General features: G+C 28.8%; 3 protein-coding genes across 3 annotated transcripts; all 3 read right to left on the reverse strand.

Annotated features, from left to right (window-relative positions):
* Positions 1-3,464: 3,464 nt before the first annotated feature.
* Positions 3,465-6,098, reverse strand: LOC123905693 (zinc finger BED domain-containing protein RICESLEEPER 2-like). The gene is made up of 3 exons (XM_045955398.1): positions 6,037-6,098; positions 4,017-5,246; positions 3,465-3,933 (listed from the first exon to the last, which is right to left on the reverse strand). Exons 2-3 carry the CDS (start codon positions 4,405-4,407, stop codon positions 3,467-3,469), a joined length of 858 nt encoding a protein of 285 aa, XP_045811354.1. The 5' UTR covers positions 4,408-5,246; positions 6,037-6,098; the 3' UTR covers positions 3,465-3,466.
* On the reverse strand, positions 4,408-5,244 carry LOC123910188 (zinc finger BED domain-containing protein DAYSLEEPER-like). The gene has a single exon (XM_045961268.1). The coding sequence runs from the start codon at positions 5,242-5,244 to the stop codon at positions 4,408-4,410; it is 837 nt and encodes a 278-aa protein (XP_045817224.1).
* Positions 6,099-16,270: 10,172 nt separating the features above from the next.
* On the reverse strand, positions 16,271-18,959 carry LOC123910193 (S-protein homolog 2-like). Its single transcript, XM_045961274.1, has 2 exons — positions 18,894-18,959; positions 16,271-16,636 (listed from the first exon to the last, which is right to left on the reverse strand). Exons 1-2 carry the CDS (start codon positions 18,957-18,959, stop codon positions 16,271-16,273), a joined length of 432 nt encoding a protein of 143 aa, XP_045817230.1.
* Between the last annotated feature and the right edge of the window lie 648 nt (positions 18,960-19,607).

Here is a 19,607-nt window from a genome sequence, read left to right on the forward strand (position 1 = left end):
AAGTCAATTACTTCATTCCTTTTATATTTCAGACAATGACACCTTTTTCTCTACGTGATAAGCATGAAGTTTAAGAATAATTTTTTTTTTAAGCATATCAATTTCTCAATTCCACATTTTTCCAATTCATTCTATAGTATAGTCATTCGAGGAGTTTCTATTATTTTATCAGTATATTTGTTAAATATCACATGAAAAATTAGACAAATAAAAAAATAATGAGTAAAAAAATAGAGTACAACATTTATTTATAAATAATAGTAAAAAAAACATTTATAAGCATGATTTAAATCCAATAAAAAATAATACGAACAACAATTCTTTTTTAATAAGTAAACATATGATTAAAAAAAATGACAATAAAATATAAAAAATATAAATAAATACTTAAAACTCTAACATCAATTGATAATACTTAATCCTAATTTGAATAACAAACAATGTTGTTCTTCCGTATATGGATCTGCAAATAAAGAATTATAACTCAAAATTAGTACAATTTTCTGATTATAGAATTAAACTTGAATATTTTATCCACTCCTCTGTTCTCAATCCACATGTTATTTATCCATCGTAGTCATCTTCATCAGTGTCTGCAAGAATCTCGTCGATCATCATATAAAAAAATTAGATTATTATCATATATGATTAAGGTTAAAGTTAATTAGTTGAGATATTAGTTTTTCTAAATTTAATTTTAGTTTTTTTATTCTTATTTTTAATTAATGTATTTTTTGTTAAGTAATATATAGTAACTAAAATTTCAACTTTTTAAAGTAAATAAGTAAGTGTATCAGAGTTTACACTAAAAACAAATGTAACTATAAAAAAAATGCACTATTATTATTATGAGTGTAAATATAAGTACCAGTAAAAATTATAAAAAAATAGGTATCTAGCATTAATACGTATTAAAACATCTGTAGAAATCTAACTCCGTAAAAATTACAAAAAAATAAACCCCATACATGAGTATAAATAAAGGTTCTGTACAAATTTTAAGAAAAAGTGGTCCCAATATTGGTATATGGATAGAAAATCTTCGAAAATTAACTCCGACATGCAAAAAAATAAAAATATGATAAGTTTCACCTTCCAAATAGATGAATCAATATATTTGTCAACAATATATTGTTATGGATCCATAACAATTTCCTCTCATTGTTGGAATTTGAGAGCATCTATTATTTGTCGTTTTAAAAAAAACAAATGCCCCGTAAATTTACATATAATAATAATTTCTTACATTTTTGTGTATCACCTTAACAAATATCAAATAGTAAATAAAAGTTACAAAGATAGATGAATAATATTTTGGCTTCTTAAAAAGAAGTTTACAAAATATTATTGACTTTAGAGAAGAAAATGATTTCTCTTTTTTATGTTGAATCCTGTTATTGTAGCCTAACACAAGTAAATAAAATACCTGCAAAGAAAAACAAATAAAATTTAGATTTCATTCCACTTGAGAGCAACAAAAATTATATTGAATAAATAAATAAGAAATAACCAACAATAGAAATAGATTTTTTATTTAAAAAAAAACCAACAATAGCAATAGATAAAAAAAAGTAGTGATTCTGTCCAAAAAAAAAAAAAAAAGAGTAGTGAAAGTGAGAAGAGAAAATAGAGAAGGGGCGCTGAGACACTCAATGAACCTCACTTTTACATGTTGAACTTGACCCGTATATATATAGAAACTATAGTAGATTTTTGGTCCTTAATTTTTGAAATTTCCATACATTTCAGCATTGATTTAATTTAATCAATATATATTCCAAAAATGAGTTGGTCAATAATCAAAAGTTTCCATATGTAAAATTTCAATTGTATCAAAATATTAATATATAGACATTTGTTCATAAAACCTGATTGAGCAATTTCTATATTTATAATTGAGCACTAATGACTAAAGGAAAAAACATAGAAGAATGACACATCAGCAAAATGAATTGAGAGATTGTCACGTGAGATTTTGACCGGTAAAAGAAATGAGAGGACGCCACCTAAGAAATTGAGCATGAGAGAGGAAAATTTCAATAGTATAAAATAGCTATATATTGTCAACAAAAAAAATTGTATATGTAACGTAATAAATAAATAAAAATTATGAATTTTTTATATATTAAATTACATTTGCCTATAGATATTAAATATATAAATTTTGTCCATGACTTTGTAAGGGGCTTTTCGATAGGTCTTTAAAATTATGAATATTTTGATATAGTTCTTTGATAGTACCTGCAAAAAAAAGTGCATTTTCGTTTTTATGGTTTTATTGAAATTGAGTAAAAAAAATAGTTTTATTTAAAATTGGATCGATATAATTCTTTTTACTTTTTATTTTTTTTATCACCTCCAAAAATTATTGGATCATGTTGTTAGATGCTGTGACTGGCACCCACTGTTCTCTTTGTTTTCCTTACTCATATATAGGGTTGGGAACAGGCCAGGCCAGGCCAGGCCTTGACAGGCCTGAGCCTGGCCTACAATTTTTTTTCAGGCCTGAGCCTGGCCTACGGCCTATCAAATGTTATTTTTTTTGGCCTGGCCTGAGCCTTTTAAAAGCCTGGCCTGGCCTTGTAGCCTGTTTAAAAGTCTGTGTTACATTAAAGCTTCTCTATATAGTTTTTTTAAATAGGCTAAACAGACCTTAAAAAGTTCACATTTAAATTTTTATAATTTCTACAACATTAAGAAAAAGCTAATAATATGATTAACACAATAATTAAAAACTAATAAAATAACAAATACGATTACGAAAAGTCGCCATAATACAAATTGTTTGCTAAGTGTAGTCAGCAACAAGCCAACAACCAAAATATACACTATAAATAAGCAAAACATTGGATCTTCAAATCCAGACTCTTCAAGTGTAAGCAAAACACGTCTAAAACGCAAGGTACAAAGTCTAACATCAAATCTTCAAGTTGACTTGTATCTCCTCTTTTCCAACCTTCAATGCCAAAAGAAAAAAAACATATTTGTTAGTTCACAACTTCCCTTTGCCTAGTACTGCAGGAAAAACTAAAAAAATGATTTATGATTACTTGCAACATTATTATGATCACTATGATTGCATTACTATGATTTCAAATACTACTTAATGAACCGTAACTGAATTACCAATAACACACAAGCATCAGTCAATTATAAATACTACTTAATAAAATATCATATCAATTGGTACCTTTGAATTTTTAGTCACATTATACTTGTGACGAAACCAATCCCCACCACAAATGAGAGCTTCAACAGATTCTTCACTTAATCTAGAGCGAAATTCATCAATAACTCTACCTCCGGCACTGAATGTGGACTCAGATGCCACAGTTGAGATTGGAATTGCTAATATATCAGCAGCCATCTTAGACAAGATTTTATATTTCATGCTGTTGTTCCTCCACCAATCCAAAGCACTAAAGGAGGTAGTGTTAGGAACGTAAATACCTTCATCAAGATATTGTTACAATTCTGATTTCATTGGACTAATAGCTACATTTTCTTGAATAAGGCACATAATTTCATCAAATCCAGTTTTGACAGCTGCAACATTCGCTTGGGAGGATGATTGAGTGTTACTATTCAAATTACCATTAGAAGAAGAGGCATCTGCCAAAGATAGAGCTACATAATCATCATATAACTCATCCAATGAAGATCTGACCTTCTTAATATTTTCATCGGCAACTTCTTGAGATTTATATATCTTGGGAAAACATATACGCACCATATGAAACTTGCACCTAGGGTCCAAAACACTAGCAATAGCCATCAACAGATTACACTCCCCCCAATATTTGTCAAATTTTGCTTTCATTGGACTTGCCATTTCTCTCATAAAGCGATCTGCATCTTCATCTGCCTCATCAAGTATTACTTTCACCTTCCAAACTTCAGCCAAATACAAATTTGCAGTCGGATACTCACTACCTACATTTAAAATAGTAGTTATATTAAAATATTTAAAAAAAGTACAAACTTAATAAAGTACAAATAAAGAGTTGATAAACTACCTGAGATCACATGAGTAGCATAATTAAACACTTCTAGCAATTTACAAACTTTCTCAACTTTGTTCCATTCTTCAAGTGAAGGGGCTAAATCATAATGAGGCTCTCTTTCTTGGTAGGATGCAAATGCAATCTTGAACTTCAAAGCAGTAGACAACATATTAAAAGTTGAATTCCATCTTGTTGGACAATCAATAATGAGTTTCCTTTCTTTCAAACCTTTTTGCTCTACCACGTCGCAGAATGCCTTTAGTCTTCCATCATTGTGATTAATATATTTGACACTTTCACGGATATTGAAAATAGTGTCCTTAATTTTACTAAGGCCGTCTTGCACTAACAAATTCAATATATGGGCACAGCATCTAACATGAAACAATGAGCCTCTGAGCATCTAACATGAATCGTTGTAAGAAGCATTATCAACAGATACTGAAAAAACCTTATTTTCAATCCCCCAAGTCTTCAAACATTTATAAATCGCATCGGCAACATCAATACCACGCCTAGGTGCAGACACTTTCACAAAACTCAAAACTCTTTTGTTTAGATTCCACCCTACATCAATGAAATGTCCTGTTATGACCATATATTCAACTACTTGGTGGCTAGATCTCCACATATCTGTAGTTAAACTAATCTTGCTCACACTTTCCAATTGTGTCTTCAAAATTTTCTTCTCCTTCTCATATAGTGCCACACAATCATTTCTTGCAGTTTTATGTGAAACTTTGCGAAATTCAGAATTTGCATATTCGAAGGCCCACACCCAAATCTGATGTTCGGCAGCATTAAAAGGATTCTCATGAACCATCATAGCAGTTGCCATTATTTCCCTCATCTTTTCGTTACAGTATCTAGCACCAGGAACAATAAAGGGATTAACTGCATTTGAAGGCTGAAATGGAATAGTGGTTTGTCTCTTTTCGGTACTCATATGCAATTTCCTTTTTATGCAAGCATCAATGTGTCTCCACATAGCACCAGTGCTAGCTTCTGTTCCAGTGTAAGCAAACTTACTCTTACAGTATTTGCAGACACCTTTCATAACACCTTTAATTTTAACTAAATCAAAATCCTCCCAAATTTTACTTGTTTTTTTCCTCTTTCTCCCAAGAACTGGGTCTTCATCTTCATTTGCTTCAGTTGGGTGTGCTTCTGCTTGAGTTGAATCTATAGGCTCATGTTGATTCACCTCTTGAGTTGGGTTTGCTTCTACTTGAGTAGACATTGCTATACAAAGCAAAAAAATAAATAAAAATAATTTCAATATCAAGCGGTGACAACAACATACATTTAGACTTTGATCACACAAACAAAATATTTCAAGTAAAAGTGAATCAACATGAGTGGTTAATCCAACGGTTAGAAACAATCAGTGCAGTTGTTCTTACCGCGACAACTCTTTGCATAGTTATGAGCCCCCCTGGAACTTTCACCTCAGGTGAAAATTTGGTCATTATTTTATCTAAAATGTCATAGTTTGAACAATGTAATTATCCTCAAATTATTTGATTTTATCCTAAAACTATAACATCATCTATCTTGATGAAATGTCTAAATTTCAACATCCTTTATTTCAGGAATTATTGCCATGGCTTTATCTTATGGCCTTTCACCAAACAATTCCTTAATATATTCAATTAAAAATCAATGCACTCTTGCAAATCACATAATATCAGTGGAGAGGCTAAATCAATATATGCATATAGAAAGTGAGGCCGAAGAAATAGTAGAAGGAAATCGCCCTCCTCTGTATTGGCCAGTTGCAAAAAAAAATTAAAATTGTCTAGGTTTTGCGCAAAAAAAAAAAAACTAACAACAAGAACAAAAATTGTTTCAGTTTATAAAATTGAACAAAAAAAAATTGAACAACAAATTGATTCAGTTTATAACTAACAAATTGAACATATAAATTAACAAAAAATAAACCAACAACAACATTCAATTTATAAAAAAAAAAAAAACTGATTGAATATTTGGGAATGTGAAATTGAAAGAAAGAGACAGAGAGAGATGGAACCTGAGAGAGAGGCCTGACGGAGAGAGTGAGAGACGACGGTGTGATGGAGACCGCTGCTCAAGAGAATGAGAGATGGAATGGAGGTAGGGTTTCTATTTCTAATGTATATGCGTGAAATCTAAAAACAAATATATTTTCTTTGTTTTGTAAAAAAAAAAATATTTTCTCTAATATTTTGTATTTATATAAATAATATTTTTTATAAGATATAAATAATAATATTATATAAAATAATAATTATTATAAACAGGCCGGCCTATCAGGCTTCGTAGACTTTTTTAGAATCCTAAGCCTGGCCTATTTATGTAAACAAGCCGTTTTTAAAGCCTAAGCCTGGCATTTTTAATAACCAGGCCAGGCCAGGCCAGGCTTATACAGGCCAGGCCGAAGGCCCCTGTAGGCCGCCTGGCCTATTCCCAACCCTACTCATATATAATTTTTTTTTGTTGGTACATATTATATTTATTAACAAATCAAAATTGACATTTGCGTTCAACTTTAACTTTGATTTGTTAATAAATATAATATGTTTATTTTCCTAATTTGTGAATGTGCAAAATAAATACTATGAGTTTTAAGGAAACCTATAAACAAAGAGAATTAAAAAAAAAAACTTAAATAGGAGTTTTAAGGAGTTTTAAATGTGATAAGAAGATCAAAAACTACCAAAATTGTGAATATAAAACTCAAGAAGTTGTAAACAAATGACACATAAGCAACTCATGCTTGAGAAGATGCCATGTAGGATGAAAACAAAGTTGGCTAAGCAAGAGAATGCCACATAGGAAAGTTTCCATGAGAAAAAACTCCTAAACATATAAATAATAGATAAGTGGAAGTATCATGATTGGAACCTCGATCTATGCATATTACATGTAATGTATCTTTGTTTGTTTAGCTATCCTCACAATTTATTATTATGTAATACTACCTTCGGTGCTTAATATAAAAGAATTTTTTTTTATAATATAAAAGAAAATTTATTCTTTAATTAGATACATTAAATAATGTATCCAGCCTATATTATAAGTCAAATACATTAGGTATTCATTGTATCTAAAGATTAAGTTTTATCTTATATAGTATTAAGGACCATAAGGACTAGTATATTGTTACCATATTTTTTATTTAATATTTTAAATATATTTCTTTAAAAATGTTTCAAATTATTAATACATTTTTTTGTTTCAAATTAATATTTTATCTTATATAGTATTAAGGACCATAAGGACTACAATTAATGCTTTTTTTTAGAAATAGTAAAATTAACGTTTAAATTACTATCATTGATTTTTTAAATATTGCCTGTTTACATAAATAGGTCAGACTTAGGCTTCTAAAAAGGCCTACGAAGCCTGATAGGCCGGCCTGTTTATAATAATTATTATTTATATCTTATAAAAAAATATTATTTATATAAATACAAAATATCAGAGAAAATATTTTTTTTTTAACAAAACAGAGAAAATATATTTGTTTTTATATTTCACGCATATAAATTAAAAGTAGAAACCCTACCTCCATTCCATCTCTCATTCTCTCGAGTAAGTAGCAACTTATCCTATATATTTTGGTTGTTGGATTGTTGCTGACTACACTTAGCAAACAATTTGAATTATGGCGACTTTGTCGTAATCGTATTTGTCATTTTAGTAGTTTTTAATTATTGTGCTAATCATATTATTAGTTTTTTCTTAATGTTGTAAAAATTATAAAAATTTAAATGTGAACTTTTTAAGGCCTGTTTAGCCTATTTAAAAAGACTATATAGAGAACCTTTAATGTAACACAGGCTTTTAAATAGGCTACAAGGTCAGGCCAGACTTTTAAAAGGCTCAGGCCAGGCCAAAAACAATAATATTTGATAGGCCGCAGGCCAGGCTCAGGCCTGAAGAAAAATCGTAGGCCAGGCTCAGGCCTATCAAGGCCTGGCCTGACCTGGCATGTTCCCAACCCTAGCCGTCATTAATAACAACTCAAAAATGTTTAGATGAGATGACGTGCGTCTCTTCTAATTTAATCAATGTCATGAATTTGATCTCTGACTTTGAGCATGCAACAACGCTAAAACTCTTAGGAAAAGTTTGTCATCTATTTAAATTTTACAAGACTTAGAGATTAATATTTGCATTTATACAGAGGATACTTGATTTATTCTAAAAAAAATATCAATAACAAAAATATAATGTCTAACTAGAATAACACCCGCACCTTATGCAGACATAATTCAAAGAACTTTCTAGTGTGTGCTATTTTTTTTTTGCTGTTAGCGAGCAAAAAAAATGGATGCACAAATGCGGTGTTCAATCTTTTTCTTGTTGCTTTACTAAATAGAATTTTTTTTCCTTGTTTAGTAAAGTCCAATTTTTGGCCTTCTCTTGCAGGCGACGATGTCAAGTTGTCGCCAGAGAAAGACTCAACATTCAAGTGAGTCGTCCGGTGGTGTGGTGCGTAGTGAGTTTAGTATGCCCCACCAAAACAAAAGCCTCCGAAACAAACTAAAAGGTGCATGCCGCACTCATGAGGACCACAAGTAAAATACTAGAGATAAACATATTTTAATTAATATAATTAATGTAAATGATGATTTATTATGTTTGATCTACTAAAAAATAAGGAGACAAGGGAACAAGGAACGAGACACAAATTGAAATTCTTATCTCTCATTACAATGGCAATGGTTAAGGAAAAAATAATAAAAACCTTGTAATATATTTGTTTATTTCTTCATCTATATATATAATTCCTAAATAGTTCTCCTAACCCTAATCCATTTAGACCAATCAAATTGTTTCATTTAGACACATCATCTATTTAAATACAATTAAATCACTCTACAATACCACATCATTTCTACTTATATTATTATTATTATTATTATTATTATTATTATTATTATTATACTTTTCATATTCTACATTTATATACTTATGACTTTTTAATATACACTCACTCAAGCCTTTACTTAGCCTTTACTTTTTTTGGTGAATATAATAACTTTTGCTTACTATATTATAATAAGGAGAATACAAAAATACACACTAATTAACTTTGTAACTCTCGGTAATATTTTTTCATCTCTTAAGTCACAATTCAATTTTCATCCCTCAGACTATTCTACCAATATTTTAATATATAGGTTACAATTGTTTTAATTTGTATCTTATTCATATTTTCCTAACTAACCATTACGAATGTTATAAACAAATATTTTCATCCCCTGAGGCGCAATCATGTGCTTAACAATATTACCATTTGTTTTTTCGGTTGAACGTGAGAATAGATTTTTTCATATCTTATATGTGCAATTTCTCTTTCCATTATCTTGTCTCTTCATCTTTTGTGCATCAGGTATAAATACTTATGTTATTTTCTAAAACCATGATTTGTTGTAGTTATTTTATTTTTTGCAAAAATTAACTTTTTGCATAACAAATAAAATTAAGAGAATTTGACATTTTTTGTTTGTTGCAGATCATACATTTAACTTTTGTGTTGCACATCCATTTATAGGTTTAGTTAAGTGCTACTGTATATGTGTATTCATATTCTATTATGATACAAATTAAATAATATATACTTTATTTTTAATTGAATTATGTAATAGTTGTTTTACTTTCCTTTCGTTTACTTTTTTATTTATTCATTTTTTTTATTGATATACTTATTTTTATAATTTTTGATTTTAGGCTTTGGGTCATCATCTCTTGCTCAAAAGAACTGAACTGTGAGGTTGATGCTCTTCACATATGTCCCTTTGGAATATTTTTAAAAGATATGTACCCTTTAATTTTATTTGTTTTATTTGAGTTTTTCTAATTCTGTCACTATTTATATGCCAATTGTGTGACTTAGATTTTGCCACATCTCTTTTAATCCAATCCTTTGTGTATTTTGAAATAGATTTATATGTTGTGCGGAGATATATCCTATTACTCCTGTATATATAAATTTTAGATAGTTATTCTGTTACTCATGTAAAGTAAATCATAATCCTTAAACCAATAATATTTATTCATTTAACCACTCACTTACAATGTCACATCACTTCTCCTTAGAAAATAAATCTTTTGAATATCAGATTCTCTATTTTATTATTATTATTTTGATAATATTTAATATTTCAGTTTTATGCAATTGTAAAATAAAAACAATCGCATCACACCCGTGCATCGCACGGGTAAGGGTCTAGTTCTTTTATGGTGGTTTTCTTAACTCATATGGTTTGATAGTTATCTCTATAAAGTTATCATATCGAAACACATTGTCAAATGAAATTGGCTTCAGATACCTTCCCTTATTTTACAAGGAATCATATATTCATTATATTAAGATTCATATTAATCCATAAAGTAAGATTCATATTCATTATGTCAAACTAGAAATCTGCAAGGATACCATTTCTCCTTCTCTTTTGGAGGTAAGATGGAAACTTTGGAATCTTTGATTAGAGCTGATGCTAGTAAAGCAAATAGCTTTCGGATTCTCGAATAGGAGGATATTCGTATGCCAACCAACCAATACAAGGCTAAAGGCTTCAAATTTGTTGATGCAACTAATCTCTTTTGGCTCAATATCAGTGAAAAATCACAGTTTTGGACTTATTCCTTCCTATAAGCCTAGGTTTTTGCATTCAAAATTCCCTATTAAAGCTTCAAAATGCCTGGTAGGAGGAATCATCTGCAGGGCAATCAAAATGCATTTTGTGATCAATTAAAGCTTCACTAACCAAGCATCCGCAGAGTGAATCTTTGAGATCCCTTATTTCTGATGGACCACAAACCTCACCGGATAGAATCGATGGCTCTTGCATATCCTCAATATCATCGAACGGTAGTAGCCAAAGAATCACCGAACCTTCGTCAGGGAGAAAGCAACCAAAGAGGGTAGATTCTTTTAGGGAGGGAGAGGTTATCAAAATCGAAAAAAGTTAAGTGTTTACTCTATCTTTTTTATCATTATACTCTTGCAATTTTCATCAACATAGACTAATTAATAAATTTTTACGTTTACACACAACAGACTTGCTTTGGGAGCTCGAGTTATGATCCATCTAAACCTTTTTGCGACACAACATCTGACAGTTAAATTTTTCACCGTTTTTCAGGTTTAGTGTTGGCTGCACCAACATGTTAGTGTTGCCAATTCAAATCCTATAAAATCTTAAAATTTATTGTCCTTTGAAATGTCCTATGACTTAGGCATCAATAGAAAATGAATCATATATTGTACTACTAGAAGATAAAACATGTAACAAAATGCAAAATTAACAAACATAAACAAAAAGGAATCATATATAATCATAATTTCATTCATAAAATTTCATTTCAATTTATTACATAAGATGAATAACCCCTCAAATCTAAAACAGTTTAGGAGGGTGATTACCAGGGCAACATTTTGGATTTAAAATGCAAGCCTCTGGCTGTGGATAACAAACTGGAGGATCATCACCTTTCAATGTTCTTGCACCATAGACAACTTCACCAAAAATAGTTGCAATGGCAACAAACAACAATATCAACATCATTTTCCATGATTTTTTCATTACAGCTCTAGGATCTTTTTTTTCTCTTTCTTTGGCAAATTCTCGTGTGGTTTGCTAAAGTATATGTGGACTTATTTATAGAGAGTTGTTATAGTATTATAAATGTCAATACAAAAAATCATTCAAAAATATAAAAGCACACAAGAGTTTGATTAAAAGTAAAGACAAAAAATTGTGATAGAAGATTTCTGAGGTTCCAAAAATTAATGACATTTTTTTATAGGATCAATGGCAGAACTTGGAAGGTTTGTCGGAGACAATGGCAAGGGCACATATTGTCAAGACCAATGTTTCACTCACATCTCCCGTGTATTTTTTATATATGTTAATACAAAAAGTACCCAAAAAAAAAACGTTCCAAAGAATTATGTGTATTTAACATTGAAGCATGGTTGGACGTGCGGAAGCGAAAATGTCGACTTGAGTAATGCAAAAAAGAATCCAATGCCTCAAAAATCTAAAGGGTTCCTCCATAAGATTTGTCCACGGGGAGTGAGTCATGGATTGTTAAAAAAAATCCAGTCACCGATGTTTGCTCAAATCAACATCGTAGAAGATATTAGTTTTGATATATATATAGTAGAAGATAAAACCTATAACAAAATGCAAAAGTAACAAACATAAACAAAAATGAATCATAGTCGTAATTTTATTCATATAATTTTATTTCAATTTATTACATCGGATGAATAACCCCTCAAATTTAAAACCGTGTAGCAGGAGGGTGACCTGGGCAACATTTTGGATTTATAATGCAAGCTTCTGGCTGTGGAAAACATTGTGGAGGATCATCACCTTTCAATATTCTTGCACCATGGGCAACTTCTCCAAAGATAGTTGCAATTGCAACAAACAACAACATCAACATCATTTTCAATGATTTTTTCATTATAGCTCTAGGTTTTTTTTCTTTCTTTTCTCTTTATTTTGCAATGAGTGAACAAATTCTAGTGTGGTATTGCTAAGGTATGTTGTACTTATTTATAGAGGTTTTGAGACCTTAACATAATCAATATTGGTCAAATTCGTTCATTATTTTATTGATATGTTCAAATCTTAATATTATTCATTTTGTCACACATTTGGTAAAATTTTAAAGATATTGCAATGTAATCGATAATTTATTGGTTGATTTGTGTTTTCCATAACTTCCACAAATAACTTATAGGTGCACCGGTTAAGAAAGATTAATTTATTCCATAACTTCTACAAATATTTAAACTACTTGATTTCAGAGGTGTGTAGTTTAGTAGGGTTAGAATTAGTAACCGAGATAAAATGCATTGCATGTGTTTCGATAAAATGACCATGAGCAAAATTTGGTGTTTTACATCACATGTTTTTGGTATGAATTTTAGAAGACAATTGTTTTATCACAACATATTTGCGTAGATTGCTAAATTTAATTTGATGTATTGATTCAATTATAATTTATGTGGAATGGTTGCTACATTTATAAGTGATTATAACTTTGATTTACTAGGTGATGCGGTTCGATGAACAACTTTAGAAGACAATTTTGAGTCGACGGGTAAAGTTAAGCATTTGTCAAAAAAATTGTGTTTTTTATATTTTAAAGATAAATTATCCAACAAAATCTGTTAATCTTATATAGCCATTCTGATTAAATTAAATCCTCTTGAAATTAAACTGATCAATGCTATACTGATTTTATGTTTGTGTTTTTGTTGTTACAGTTTCACCACAAAATCGCCGAAGATCTTGGTTGAAAATTTTGGAAGTTGCTTTTCTTATTTTGTACTCTTACACATTCTTTTGATTGCATGTTATGCACGCAAATCGATAAGTATAATGTATTATTAAAAAAATGAAAATCAGTATATTTGTCCAACTTGTGTTCAAAAAGTGTGTTTATGTAACATTTCTGAATTTTTTATGGCTAATTTAATGTGCTCTTTTGTTTCTTTAAGGTGTGTTTGTGATATTTTTCTCAAAGTACAAGACACTATTTTCCCCTTCTTTTTCTGCAGTTATCCATAGGATTTTGAAGCATATTATGTGCTGTGATTTGAAATGCAAGTTATGGTGAGTGTAGACATGTGTTATGTTAAGGAAACTATGCCTATAAAATTATAGTTTTTGTAAGATAGTATATGTATCAATTGAGTGAATGAAATAGTGCATTGGTTTGTATTTTGTTAATTTGATATGCACCCAAATTATGGTTGTTGGCATTCGAAATGCAAGGATCAAAGGTTTTTATATGTTGTATAAGATAATGATAGCTAAGAACTAACCTATTAAAAACGCACCTAATGCATAAGATGAAAATTTCATTTTATTTTTTTTAATTGCAATTTTAATTTTAATTATAACAATAACAATTTAAATCATATATTTGACACTCCACAAAACCTGTCCAACGCATGGGTCGGAGTCTAGACTTAATGAAAGGTATGTCATTAAGCTGGAAGTATCTAGTGTCAATGCTTAATGATACGTATGTCATACTATATGACAACACTTTAGATAAACAACATTTTATACTAAATCACATCACCAACCAATAGCGGTTTGTTAAAATTCTGCTACTATATGACAACACTTAAACAAAAGGATGTTCTTGGATTGAGGTGATGACAATACATTAAAACATGACCGGATGGTTGAACACACAAATATTGACCAACATGTATAATAAAATATCGATATTCATTGGATTGTCTAATTTGACGGCATCAAGTGGTTTCAGCCCTGCCCGATCACAGTTGTAGGAATCTGCTTATCAAATAAAAATAAAAACAGTTGTAGGAATCTAAACGTAGTTTTCTTTATTAAGTTCGGTGTTAATTATCATTGGACCCACTAACGATTGATTAAAAACGATGGTTTTGTTTGTTAATAATATTCTACAACTTATTTCTAGTATGAATAAGGATTGAAACTGATACTAGTTAATGTTGGTGGTGGTTTAGTGGTCCATATGATATTGTACATCTTGTTTCATATATTTTTAATGGATATATGGATACAACTACGTACAAAATTTAATTTCATCTTCATTTGGTTAAAATATAAATAGTCATTATAATATGAGGTAAAAGATTAATACCATGAGTTGCTTCCTTGCGTTTTAAAATTGTACTAATGTCAAGTCGGTGTCAAACACATAAAATAACAATAAAATTTAACTAAAAATTTAATGTGAAAAATGTAAGGTTAATTTACATAAATTAGTATATATTTACATTTTTTAACATAAATTAATATAACTTGTAAAAAAAAACATAAATTAATATAAGTTAACATAAATTTGTAATAAATTCAAAATAAACAGAAAAATTAATAGTAATATTTAATATTTTAAAAATCAAACTGGTCCACAAATTGAATGGATAGGGCGGTTTGGATAATTTAAAAAAAAAAATCAAAGGGAGTATGTTGTAACTATGTAATAAAATTTAACATAGTTAAGGGAGTATGTAGTAACTATGTTAAATTTAAATAATATTTAATATAAAAAAAATGTAGGAAAGTCACATAATTGTATAGGTTTGAAGGTTAAGAAAACACTATATATTTGTCAAAATAAAATATTATATAAAAATATATTCTTTATTAATATATAAGTAAAAATATAGGTTTGTATATAAATTACAACAAAATGCCTTCATATAAATTATCATAAAATAGACCCGTATTAATATATGCTCCATCCATCCCAAAATATAAGCAAAGATGAGTCAACAAAAGTGAATGTATTTGGTCCAAATTTTGAACCAAATACATCAAGTTTGTTTGACTCACTTTTGCTGATATTTTGGGACGGAGAGAATATATAAAAGTATAAATACACCCCTCTATTATTACAATAAAATAGACTACGTATTAAAAAATAGTATATATCTATTATTCGAAGAGTTTAATTGTTGTGCACTGTCGATGTAATTTTTTTTACACATACATCTAATGACGTGTTGCTACATAATTTAATGAATGTAACACATCATGTGTTTTTAATTACCATACATGATGTGTCGGTATATTATTAGACGCATGTGCCAAATAACTTTACACTGACGGTGCATATAAATTAAATTCTTATTTGAATCAAACCGACATACACGCATATTTGAATATTCATTTATTTCTAACGCAAAAAAAAGTAATTATTTAAATATTTATAGAAGTTATGAAATAAATTAATCTTTCTTAACCGGTGCACCTATAAGTTATTTGTATTATTTGTAGAAGTTATGGAAAATACAAATCAACCAATAAATTATTGATTACATTGCAATATCTTTAAAATTTACCAAATGTGTTACAAAATTGAATAATATTAAGATTTGAACATATCAATAAAGTAATGGACGAATTTGACCAATATTGATTACGTTAAGGTCTCAAAATCTCTATAAATAAGTACAACATACCTTAGCAATACCACACTAGAATTTGTTCACTCATTGCAAAATAAAGAGAAAAGAAAGAAGAAAAAACTACCATAGTAAAGTTATCATATATTCATGCGAACTAGACCCTTACCCATAAAAGAACACTCTTATGGTTGACATTTAAGGAAAAAATAATAAAAACCTTGTAATATATTTGTTTATTTCTTCATACTACATAAATCTCAATAAGTAAAATATTGATCAAGTTACACAATATTATTGTATTATTATTATTATTTTTATTATTATTCTCTTCACCAAGTTGTCCTCATTCTAAAACATCTTTATTCCATTGAAAACATTCTTCTTCAGTCGGAGATACTTCCTTACATGGTCCTCCATTCTTTATTTTCCAATGACATTCATGTTTGCAATTATCCTTATCTCGATGTTCATCATAAATGTCAAAGTAGTGAAATCCTCCGACATATGAAAATGAACAAAAATACAAGGATACTCCAAAAAAATTAGGTTTAAAATCAAAGACAAAACTTTGTCCAACACTTAGTAATTGCTCTCCAAGATCACGATTTTTGTCTTTACAATGAAGCCTCAGTTGAAGACTAGGTAAGTCGTTGGTAATGTGAACAAAAACTCTTGGCACGTCGATAGTGCTGCTTTTACCATCTTTGAACTGTAAAGCAAGAACAGTTAGTAACAAAGAAATAAATAACACATTTTTTGAAATCGAAATCATCCTATACTTTTACACAATATACAATTGATCCACTGATATTGATACATATGATTTATCGTGTTAACCCGTGCGTTGCACGGGCTTAATTAAAATAATTTTTAAGAAAATTTTATTAGTAATAACAATTTTAATAGATATATTATTTTTTAATAATACAATTAAAATATTTTCAAATATTTTATTTCATCAATTAAATATATAATATAAAGAGATAGATAAAAAATTGAAGAAAGTGATGATGACTCAAAACTGAACTTTATACTAAATAATCCATAACACAAAGAAATTCAAGACAATAATTTAGGTCACATTCGTATATAAAAACTCTTTGATTAATAAAAAAAATAAATTAAAAATACGTTTTCGGCGAACTCTATATTTGCTCCGATTGATATCTTTTTTTAGTTATGTTCAAAGTATTCCACATTAGGATAATTCTAATTTTGATAATGAAATCACATGTAGCATTGCAAAGTTTGTTGAGAAAAGTATATGCACACTACTATCTGACGATTTCGTTCATACTGAAATGAAAGGAAAGGAATATAATTTGAACAATTGAATATGGTTGTATATATAAATGTAGAAAGGTATTGTTATCGGTAGCATAAGAGAAATGTATGAAACATATTTGTTAGATTAGTACTCATATAGTGTAACAAAAAAAAAAGGATTAGTACTCTTTTTTTTTTAAGTAATCCTAAAAAAAAATTACTATTCCTTCTCAAATTATACATTAATACCTCCCTCATTATCAATTGATAAAAAATATTTCTCTCATCATCGGCTACCTTCGGCTTCTCCTCCAACTTACATACCTTTATTTTTTTCTAGTTTTAGGAGGGTGACGGTCAACTTATCAATTGTCAAACATACCAAACAAAACTTATAACAAAGATATACGTGCATGATTGTTTTTAGTCTTATTTAATAAATTTAAAAAGGTTTGAATAAAAATCTTGTTGAAATGTATTTTATCTTTGGTGATTTTTTATCTTTTTCATCCTTTGGTTCAGTTCATCTTAAATTATGTATCAGATAGCGTAACTGCTTACCCTTACTCTTCTTCTCTATTCTCTAAGCAATTTAAAATTGCTCATATTTTAAAAAATGCAGTTCTTGTGCTACTTTATTGGATTATATAGAAATCGAGAGAACTTAAGAGAAATTGTGAAGCTTTTTTAGTTTACAAAAATACATGTCTCTTCTTCTTCTTTTTTTTTTTTGACTAAAAATATACATATCTCTCTTCTTATTAATGAAAATAAATTCTAAATTATTCAATTCTATACAATGGTTCTGAAACAGAAATTGAATAGGACTATTCATATAATGCAATTCCATATGATACCATGGTTAGGACTTCCTCCATGATAAAGCTTGAGAATTGATTTAATTGGTCATAGTAATATTTTTCCAAACTCCATTTGTGATGTTGCTACACATTCAGCAACAACAATGTTGCGTTAATGATCAAAGTGTGAATCTCGTAACCTTCTCACCCAAATAAAAATTCAAGCATGCGTGAACTCATATGATCAATAGAAATTAAAATTAAAATTCTCATTATTAAAACTTGATGAAATAGATAATTTGTAAAAGAAGGCAATTTTTGTAAAAAAAAATTAATCTGTCAGTTGGTACAGACATCTCAACAAATAAAGACTAAAAATGTACAATTCATGAGACTGGTAGCAACTCAACCTAAAAGAGAACAAAATTTTTAACTAAGCACAATTTTTATATATGCATACTCAAGTTTACAATTCATGAAACAAATGTAAAATCTTGGCATTTTTTAAAAACGTGAAAGATCAATATAAGTACCATGGTAGCAAAAGAAGAAGCAAATAGAGAATATCTTATAAGTACCAATGTACCATAGTAACAAAAGAAGAAGCAAATACTTAGAGAATATTCATATAAATATTATAATAAATAAACAAACATTTGTCACCTTGCCAAAGAGTAAAAGTAATGCGATTGACAAAGGTAGATAGAATAATTCAATGGAGTACTCCTTCCTAAGATAACAAAAACATCAAGGTGTTAAATGTCAGAATGTACCGGATCACAAAATAAAAAGTAAAACAAATGATTGACATATAAATCCAAAGATCTATGGTACAATGTTAAAGTAAAATAAATAATAAATAATGAAATAAAAATACATTTTTATGTAAGAGCTAATTACCTTTAAACAAAATCCTTCTATTTCGGCATCATCATGCAAATGCAATTGTAAAAAGAGGATGTCCATTTAAGTAGAAATGCAAATGCAATTGTAATAACAAATTGTTGTTACCAATTAATTGATGGAAAATGAAGAGTTAGTGGTGATTACTGATTAGTATAATTGAAAGGTTGATGTATTATATGTATGCATTATATGAGAGAGTTTAGAATGTAAGAAAACAAATAGGTAGTAATTATTTTCGTAAATAAAGAAGATTCAATGCAAGATAACTCTTGACCTTATGTATTCTTTCCATTAAGTTGATATCATTAGCCATATTTATTCATTGTTTTTTTTTTTAAAGATGACACATCATCATCATAATAGTTTGAGAGATGACACATAAGCACCAACTTTAGCTTAAAAAAAAGGAAAAAAGAGAAGCTTTGTTAGGCTGTCACATCAGCAAAAAAAAATTTGATTTACAATTATATATATATATATATATATATTTCGTATGTGACACTTAATAAATAATTTTCACATTTTTAAGTTTATTGTTTAATTAATGTATTTGGACTATAATAAAGTTTAGATACATTTAATATGCAATAAACCTATAAAATGTACCGAACGAGTAGATGAGTAGATATTATCAAACATGGTCAAAGTTTTGAACGGATAAATAATAATTGTATATTAAATGTTGATATATAAGTTATAACATTGTGT

This window comes from Trifolium pratense, linkage group LG2 (assembly GCF_020283565.1).
Source record: "Trifolium pratense cultivar HEN17-A07 linkage group LG2, ARS_RC_1.1, whole genome shotgun sequence".
In the NCBI taxonomy this organism is placed as follows: Eukaryota; Viridiplantae; Streptophyta; class Magnoliopsida; order Fabales; family Fabaceae; genus Trifolium; species Trifolium pratense.